Genomic DNA, 10,323 nt, shown 5'->3' with positions numbered 1-10,323 from the left:
CCAAAAAAAAAAAAACAATCTTGATATGGTTCATACAAACATAATAGTGTTACATAATAAACACCAAGTTGCAAACACTGTATACCAGCTTGTCTGAAAATGCGTTACATAGCAGCTTACCTTTTGGCTACCACGGGAGGCTATGTCAGCCTTTCTGCTGATGATGTCTAGCAAATCCCTGGATGATGTTGATGAGGAACAACACAATGTTGTCATCAAACAACTAAGGACGTCAATAAAGTCATAGCCAGTGGAGCTGAACTTCTTGCCAGTGTACCACTGATGCTGCCCCAGTTGAAGAAGCCAAAAAAGAGGAAAATAAAGAAGAATCTGATGATAATATGGGATTTGATATTTTCAGTTAGTTTTCTATAGATTATGCTTAAAAAACAAATTAGGCCATTTATATTATGTTACAGGGTCTCCACATACACTCAGGATATTTTGAAACCAATGAACACATCAGGATAACTAACTCCTATTATTATAATTTATTTTATAAAAACTCAGGATGATTCAGAAAAGTTCGATTTTTAAATTAATTCAAAATCTGTTTTATGATGTCTTAAAATCTTGGGCAATTTTTTTTTCATCTTATTTTGAATTAAATATAATTTCAGTATTTTCTTATTTTATAACTATTTTGTTGAAGAACCAAATTTTTCATAGTTCTGTAAAGTTTTTAATAACTTGAAATAATCAAGATGACCAAGGAGAGTTTCTGGTCACTCAGTACAGTTTTTTTTGACTCAAAAAGTGTCAACCCTGATTATATGTATTCTTAATGAAACAACCTAAAAGTAAGCTTTTTTTTTACTAAAAATATGTAGATACAGAGTTGCTACTTATTCAGGCTACTCACAATAACTCAGACTAATTTTAGATTTGAAAAAACTCAGGCAAACTCAAATTAGTTTAAAACTTAGTCTAGTTTGAACTTATTTGATTAACTCATGGTAGTTTAGTTTTTTTTTTAAACATCAGGCTAGTTTCATCTTACGCAAATCTGTGCACTCTAGGCATTCAAGTTCTCCCAAAAAGTGCAAAAAATTAATAAATAAAAAAGTTATTTTAGGTTTTTACATGGTTCTAGGTTTTTTTAGCAAAAATAATGAATGAATTATTCCATAAATTTTTTTATTAAATACTTTGAAAATAAATATTGTGCATTTTTAGTTTTTGCCTTCCATAAGGAAGCTATGAAACTTTATGACTTTGCTATTTATCTTTTAAGTGTTGTAGCCCTCTTAATACCTTTAAATTTAACAAGGTTCAATGTTCAATTCCTCACAACATTCATGGCATAAAGTTTCATTTGATTCAAAAAATCTCTTATTTAAGCTAATATGTTTCTTGCATCTTTCTCTAATACCATGCAAGGCAAGTTTAATCTTAAGTGGGAAAGGAACAAAAAAAACTTTTAATACACATAAACAATTTTTATCAAAAAACTTTTCACATTTATGTACAATTCAAATAAAAATTGTTTTTGTTAACAAAAATATTGGCAAAGCCCCCAAATTGTATTTTGTCAAATGTATTATAGTAGTTCAGCCAATGGAGTAGGTATGTTTGCTACTTCTTGTTTAGTTACCTTCTTTTGTATAGTTATGCACTTTTGCTGTGGACGCAGTGTGGGTATATTTGCAAAGGTGACTGTATTTTATATTTTTTATGTTTATAAATTTATGTTTTAATAACTTCCTTTTTTATTTTGGTATGCATAGATAAACAATAATAATTATTTTTTTTTCATAGTTTTGAATTTTACTTTGGATAGCTTGATGTAACTCCGGCTTATTTTTGGTTATTTAGGCTGGATTCTTTGTCTTGAAGATTTTGTAGCCCTGTAGATATTAGCTGTTATTTAATGTAAAAAGTGTAAAACTTGTCTCAAAATTGTAAAGTCTTCACTTTTTGTTTGGGTTTAAGATATGTAGCTTGTTGATGTCCCTGATGTAATAAGCAACTCCATAATTATGCTACAACCTAAAATTATTGAAACTTAATCTTTAAAATGTTATTAAGGCTATGTGATGGATAACAATTGCTTTTTCATAAAAAACAACCTTGACTTGTATATAATACTTAGAAGTATAAATATGATTTTTATAAAAATACCGAATAAGCATATTTGTGTGGTTAACTTTGTAAAACTTTTTTTAAGTTTTGTTAATCAGTAAAATTTTTCTGTTTTGTTAAAACTCTACACAATAAGACCAACTTGTAAAAAATGGTTGACATCCCAATGGCTTGATATTTTAACACACTTTTTTATAATTTTTTATTTTGTGTATTTTTAACTAAGCTACAAGTTGCTTTTTACAGGTTTTGATATATAAAAGTATTTTTTGAGATATAGCAGATCAAAGTCGGAGGCAACAACAGGTTCCAAAGCACAAACCAAACAAAAACAAAAGTTTTTTTGATTGTTGTCATAAATTTTATATTTTTAACTTTTAAAAATTTCTTTCAGACAGAATTTTCTTAATAAAGCAAGGAACATTTCCTAAAATGTTAAGGTATTTATCTCAAAAAGTGTAGGAGATATTTTTTTAGTGAAATGGCCTTTTTCTACGGTTTTAGTTTGTGCCTCTTATAAGAAATCTATTGTTGCCTCTGACTTTGACCTGCTATATCTCTAAAATTATTTTAAGTTTAAAAATCTGTAAAAAGCAACTTGAAGCCCTTACCTTTCCTATGCCCTTAATTTTTTTAGTAAGATGCACATTAAATTAAAAGTAACTTAACAGTTTTTTTTTCAATTATGTTATAATATTTAAGAAACTTATTTATAACTTAATTTAAATTCTATACTATAATGAGCAAAAAACTTGGCATTTAAAAACCTGGAAGATTTTTACAAAAAACTTTATGCCACCCTGATTAATGATTATTTAACTTTTGTATCACCCCTTTGGGAAACCCTTATTAAAAACTCAGAGAGGTATATTTTATCTACAGTTATATCTTAATTTGTTGAGTTTTATTTTAGCTATCATTCACTCTTTTCTGCTTACTAAAATTCATTGTAACTTTTGAGATAAAAGTGATAAAAATCTGTATGGTATGTAGGTTCCTTGAAGAATGCACAAACTAAAATGATTAAAAAAATCTTGTTTTTAATTTTTAACTAATATTCTTTAAATATTTAACTAAACTTAGTTATATTTGTACAGTTAATTTGCAACTAATATTTAAATAAGTTAACTAGAATTATTCTACAACAAATTTTTACTAAAAAATAATTTGTTTAATCCAATTTATTTTCCAATTGAACAATTTTATTTTTTAGTAACACTTTTAAAACTTTTTTTAAGTTTATTTATAAATGTAAAGGTAAAAATAAATATGATTTTCTGTATATGGTGTTACAAAAATTAAACAGGAAAGTCAAATATACTTCAACTTCTTTAAAACAGCAGAAACAAACAGTAAAAATGGCTGAGTTGAAAACTCTAATCGACATTGAAATCCCGGAGGGGAGAAAAGCGCTGCTTGAGAGCCACGAGAACCTCATCAAAGTGTCCGACTACTGCAACCAAAAGTACCTCGAAGACCCGGACAAGAAAAAGGTGCTGGAAGAAACCAAAAACTTCACCACGCAGTCGCTGGCCTCGGTGGCCTACCAGATAAACACGCTGGCCAGCAACATGCTCAACATGCTGGACATACACCAGGTCCAGCTGGCCAACATGGAGTCCAACCTGAACGTCATATCGCAGACGGTGGACATCCACAAGGAGAAGGTGGCCAGGAGGGAAATTGGTCGGCTGACCGCGACCAAGAACGTGTCGAGAAACCCAAGGATTTTCTCCCCTAACATACCGGACAGGGCGGTCAAGTACATCAGGAAGCCGATTGACTACACTGAGTGCGATGATATTGGTCATGGCATCAAATCAAATTCAAGGTTTGTTTGTTGTAGTTTATCTTCGGCAGTAAGTTCTACTTAATTTTTCTTAAAAATTAGTGATGTTACTTAAAAAACTTTTCTTGCAAATACAACAACAGTTTTATTACTTAATATTAGTTATGAGTACTTCTTTTAATATTATTTGGATTTTTTATTCTATTTATTAATAATGAATATTTTGTAAAAAAAAAAAAAGATACTGAAAACAATAAAATGAGCTACATAATTCTACAATAAGTACAAAATAACTAATATGTCACTAAGTATTTTAATTTATCACTTTTGATTATAAACCAGTTTCTTTTTAGTAGCCTTTGTTTATATACATATGGTTTTATGACCAGTTTTTTATGATATTAATTTTACAAAATAACACACAAAAAAGTTTGAACTTTTGTACTCATTTTTATGTATAATTAATGTTTTTACTAAATTTAAAAGTTAAAGCTCAATAAATATGATTTCTTAAGTTTAAATTTTTTAATTCTGTTAATTTTGTCATTAAGTAAAATATTTATTATTGTACTCAATATTGCTGTGTATTGTTCTTTAGTTTTATTATTTGAACTGTTAGTATAAAAGTTGTTTTAGTCATTTTATTTCTTGACTTTAACAAGTAAGTGTAATGATACATTTAAACAAACATTGATTTTACATATTTTTGAGTTGCTTGGTACAGGCTCAAATCTGAAATGTTTGTAAAATCAGTGTTTATATTTACTGAGTATATTTTTTTTGCTTTGTATTTCAATGTATTGAGGACTTCAAAACGAACAAACAAATTAATGAATTATCTTATATGGTTTAAAAAATTTATTTTTGTTGTAAAACTTTTAATCAAAATAACATAAGTGTATCAAGATATTTTTATATCAACTGCTTGTTATGTATGAAATAGCTTTACATTGTTTAACAATACGTTTAAAGTGATATTAAGGATTTTTTTTGACTACCAAAAACATTATTACTTGAGTTTTAACAGTAGTTTCCAAACTAAGCGTGCAATATCTTATAAAAATAGGCTCCCTATCAATTATTTTCTCATAGGTAGTTAAAAGTTGTTTAAATGCTTAAAAATTTAGTTTAATAAAGTTTTTATATTGAAGTAATAATAAAAAATCATAAGCGTTTGTTTGCAATTATATCAAAAGTGTATTCCAATTATTTGGTTAGGTTGATTATTTTTGAAAGTCTTTACTGCAATGTGTTTGGAGCTATATTTAAGGATTAATTAATAAAAAAGCAGTTGTCACTTAATCAGGAAGTCTTCCTGAAGTTTTACTTAATTTTTTTTCATCCTTTCAGAAAAGTGGAAATAATTCAGGTTATATCAATTGAAATTGTTTACTTATACAGTAAAATATTTGAAAATTCGTACTTTTATTATGTGGTCTAGAAAACTTGCACACTTAATGATTAATTAGTGGCAAACCTGTAATTCTTTCCATTCTCTATGTGTAATTCTTTATATAATTTTGCTTTATAAATATTATATACCAGCAGACATTAAAATTTACGTGTCCAAAAATAAGATATTTTAAACTTAAAATTTTTTAAGAAATAATATTTATTTATTATTATATAATTATATTTATTGAAACTAGATACAAGTCAGTTTAGTTTATCAAGTATTCAGTTGCTTAAGAATTAGTTCATTTTTATTTTCTAAAATTAAGAATAACATTTTTAGGTTTTACGCTGTTTTTAACGTCTTGAATAAATTATAAGTAAACAATTACAGTTATTATGTTAATTATTTATTTTTATGTTTTTAAATTTGCTGCTAAAATTAAATTTAAAATCAACGTCGCTGTTTACGGAAATGATTAAAGATAAAATACATAATTTTTACATCTATCATTATCAGTAACAACAACAGATCTACAATATAAATAATTTTTGTTGTATTGATTTAACATAAACATAGTATGTAAATTAATTTTTGTCAGTTTTAAACTTGAAAAATAAATACGCGTCAAAATTGTTTAAACAAACTATAATAAAAAGATTATCAACGACCATTGGTATAACAATACTAATAATAATACTTGTTATTTGTATTATAATTAGTATTGTTATAATTATTGTCATTGGTATTATATTATTATAGCATGTTTTAGCAATTTATTATATAACATGAACAATAAATTCAAACAAAACTCTCAGATCAAACTCGATGACGGACACCATGAGGCGGCACACGTCCATGTCCAAAAAGTCAACTTCTTCTCAGGACCACCACAGGGTCAGCTCGGACACCAGCAAGTCCAGCCTCTCCACCGGCTACGGCACGCTGAGGGCGGTCAAAGCTCCCAAGGTGCCCCAGGACTTCGGCCAGGGAGTGCAGAGGGTCCAGTCCCTGCAGCAGCAGCAGAGGAGAATGTCCAACAGCAGCTCGGGGTCCGGGTCGCTGGCTTCGAGCTACGCCAGCCCCTCCATAAACAACACGAACAGGGCCCAATCAGTCAACACTGTTCCGATGGCAACCGGCATACCCCCGCCCCCATCCACTCTTTCAGGAATCCCTGAGCCCCCTCCAGTTTCAGGTATACCGCCACCGCCGCCAGTTTCAGGAGGAATACCACCACCACCTCCAATGGCAACGGGAATCCCTCCACCGCCCTCCCTTAACACAACAATTCCCAGCCCCCCAAAGCTGCAAAACGTAGGTGGTTCCCCAGGCATACCTGCACCGCCGCCGCCACCAGCAGCTGTTGTCAAGGGAACAAACTTTGGGAGGGAGGACAGCGCAGGGTACAGCACCCCGTCAAATTTTCCAGCACCGCAGCTTCCCCCTCCAGCGGAAGATTCGTATGCGACCACTTCTGTCATGGACCTGCCTCCACCGCCCATGGAGGACAATTTGCCTCCGCCGCCGTCCGTAGGCGGGATACCTCCCCCTCAAAGTTTGTTTTAAGTAGAAAAATTTATTACTTCTTTATCTTTAAGTTTAAATGCTTGGTAGTTAACCTGTAATAATAAGCTTGTAATGATTGTAGCATTTGTTATATTCTTTTATATGAACCTTTATAGTGTATATTTTGTAATTTTTACCTTTACATATAAATATTGTAGATTCAGTTATTTAGAGTAAGTTTCGTTCAATTTTTAAAACTAAATTAATTATTTTAAATGAATATTTTTTTAATTTGTCAAAATTAACGAGTTAACATTTTTAATTTCTCACCAGGTGTTGGCATTCCACCACCACCGTCACTAGGTGGATCTGACTTCCCGCCACCAGGGGGCTGCATACCGCCTCCACCTGGCAACCTGCCTAGCAACGACCACGAGTGGGCGCCTTCGAGCTACATTGAGAAGATGATTGTCCTTTACGACTACCAGGTAAAAGTTGTCAACAAGTACACAGTTACATGGCAATTCAAATTCTTATAAAAATGTTTATACAACCATATCTCAAACTGTAATATAAACTTAGAATGAATAAAAAAAGTTGTTGTAGATCTATATGATAAGATTATTTTAGTATAATATAAACTGAAAAAATAATTATTAAAATGATTTATATAAGTTACTAAAAAAAACTATACTTTTAAACAGTGTTTAGCTATATCTTTAATAACATTTAAAAATTTTAGATAATAAAAAAAGTTTTTGTAGGTATAAATTAGACCTACAAACTTTTGTTCAAAAATATTTTACTTTTTGGTTTAAGGCCCTTTATATATATTTTTTGAATTTGGATTATCCGAGTTTGAATTGTCGTGCACCCGAGTACACAGTTATTAATACATATATATAATAATAAATATAAAAAATTATTACTTTAATTAGAAGAATAACAATAAAGACAAAAGTTTGCACGGAAAATTTAATGTTGAAAAATAATATATTTACATAAGCAAACAATTTAATTGAAAACATTATAAACAATCTTAGCAAACATTTCAATTAACAATCAGGCTCAGAACGCGGACGAGTTGGACCTTCGCGAGGACGAGGTGGTTTACGTGGTGAAGAAGAACAATGACGGGTGGTTCGAAGGGGTGGTGAGTGGGGTGACCGGTCTGTTCCCCGGTAACTACGTGGAACCCATGTAACTGAATGCGGTTGTTACCATGGTAACATTTTGAAGGTTATGTTTTGTTCATCTGTTACTCTTTTCAAAAAAGTTTTGATCAAGTTTTAAAGTCATTTGAGTTTGATTAAATTAAGTTTTGTGTCTTGGCAATCGTTGTAGAAAGTTTAAAGTCTACTGACTAATCAACTTGAATGTAATTCTGTATCTTTGTATAAAAGTCAGGTGAATGTAAGTTTTGTTTTAATAATATTTATTAATTATTATGCTAGTTTGGTTTAATTATTAGAATTTATAAATGTTTAACTGTTTCAATTGTATCAACTGTAGTTGTAAATTGTTTTCAATCAACAACTGCTCAACTTTGTTTTTATGGCTTTTGTTACCAAAGATGTTTTATTTTTAAATTACTTACATAATTTATGTGCTCTTTAAACGCAATAATCCTACGAAATGTTTGAATATTTCGCGTGTATTAAGTTAATTTCTGTTCCGTAAAATACAATAATTTTTTTTTTTAATTTATATTTCATTATTTAAACAACACTTTTCATTATCTTTTTCCTTAATTTCTATCGTTTTGTTGTTTCGTAAATAACTTTTTGTTCAATATTTTGGGTGTAAAGAATAGTTGAATTCGAAAATATTTATATATACTTTTTGTCAAGTCTTTTATGCTTCAAAAAGTATCATTTGTATATGTCATTAAAACTAACATCATTAAGTTTTTAGATTCTGTATATGATAAATATAAACACTATTATTTTTCAATTAATGACTTACTGTTGTTGTAACTTTATACCATTTATAGGTTTTGTCTTACTTTGTGACAATTTATATAATCTACTTTTTTTTCTGAGTAATGTACTTGTACAAAATGCTAACTTACTTTTTACTACAGCGACTGGTATTGTTTTAACATATAGTTCTGTATTCTTTACTAGCAAACCGATTTTATTTTTGTTCTGATATATTTATATTAAAAAAGCATATTTTAATTTGGTACTTAAACCTATCCTACTAATTAACAACATTTGGATTTGACCATTAACTCATAATACTTATATTTTATAAAGCTGTATCTTTTTCCAGCAAAAATCTTTTGTTGTTGACACAAACAAGTTGAATTAATTTAAATGCACTTTATAGAGTTTTCACTTTTTTTTGTAGCTAGTTAATAAGAAAAACTACAAAGACGTTGTTTTAATTCAACAGTTTTTTTTTCTTGCTTAATACTTTTTGTTTTGAATTAATATCTACATGTATACAAAGCTTGATTCAATAACTTAAAATATTGTTTAATAAACTACTTTTATTTATTATAAGTTTAGTTTAAATAGTTAAGTAATTAGTTTAAGCAGTTTTGTTAATTTATATGCAAAGATTATGGCTGTTAGTTATAGTTCAAAGTAAATAAATTAGTTTATATTGTTCAAGTACATTTTTTACGTAAAAGCGTTATTCATGTTTTGAAATCCAAATGCCCAACCATTTTTATGTAATAAACACATAAAAAAAAATTATCAGACAACATAAAAATTAACTTCCACATAACAGTGTCATATAGTTTTAGAATTATCAGGCAACTAAGTAAATTTAATAGTGTAGTTATGCCATGTAATTTTAGATATGTGAATGATATATGTTACGTCATTTCCCGTACATAAGTATAACTTATATTATATTAAATCATAGTTTTTATGGTTTTTATGTTAGGTAAACTTACTAAGTTTGCGTGAAATAAAAAACCATTACTAAGTTTAATATAAAAAAATCTTGATTTGTTTTCAATCAAAAAAGGCAACTAAAAAGTTAAAAATTAGAAGAAAAAAATGATGACTTGAAATTCTAATCAAATAATCTTAATGATTTATCAAAAATATCTAAAAGACACTATAGTATATCAATTAAAGACATCATTCTAATTACTACAATAAATCTATACAATAAAACAATACTAATAATTACAGTTGTTGATGCTTTTGTTACTATAAAGACTAAGTCGTAAGTCCTTAGACTATTTTTTAAATGTTTTGCAAATATAATTGTAAAACATACATGAAAAACTATTGAAAATTGTCACTAATAATTAACTTTAACTATTTCTTTTATTTTTTATTAGAATTTTTATTATTTATCTTCAATTATTTACCAAGGTGCGCTGCGTTTTCAAGAGTATTTTAGATCTATCGAAATAAATGTCTCTCTAAAGCAGAATACAGAGACCTGTACTTTTAACATTTTAAAAATTCCGTTAGTTTCAAATCAAGCGATGCAGGAGGCTACATCTCCTCATTGCAAAATGACCTTTTTTCTTGTTTTGAAGCTTATTTTGAGATGTAGGATGAACTCTATTTATTGTTTAAAT

At 28.8% G+C, this 10,323-nt stretch overlaps 1 protein-coding gene across 1 annotated transcript; it reads left to right on the top strand.

Annotated features, from left to right (window-relative positions):
* The first annotated feature begins 233 nt into the window (after window positions 1-233).
* On the top strand, window positions 234-8,569 carry LOC145837864 (abl interactor 1-like). The gene is made up of 5 exons (XM_082945329.1): window positions 234-360; window positions 3,423-3,913; window positions 6,083-6,822; window positions 7,107-7,261; window positions 7,840-8,569. The coding sequence occupies exons 1-5, from the start codon at window positions 283-285 to the stop codon at window positions 7,975-7,977; spliced, it is 1,602 nt and encodes a 533-aa protein (XP_082801455.1). The 5' UTR covers window positions 234-282; the 3' UTR covers window positions 7,978-8,569.
* The last annotated feature ends 1,754 nt before the right edge of the window (window positions 8,570-10,323 follow it).

The sequence above is a fragment of the Thalia democratica genome, chromosome 6 (genome assembly GCF_965202585.1).
Source record: "Thalia democratica chromosome 6, ktThaDemo2.hap1.1, whole genome shotgun sequence".
NCBI classification, from domain to species: domain Eukaryota; kingdom Metazoa; phylum Chordata; class Thaliacea; order Salpida; family Salpidae; genus Thalia; species Thalia democratica.
The sequence above is the reverse complement of the archived record's forward strand: the minus strand, read 5'-3'. Positions and strand labels throughout refer to the sequence as shown.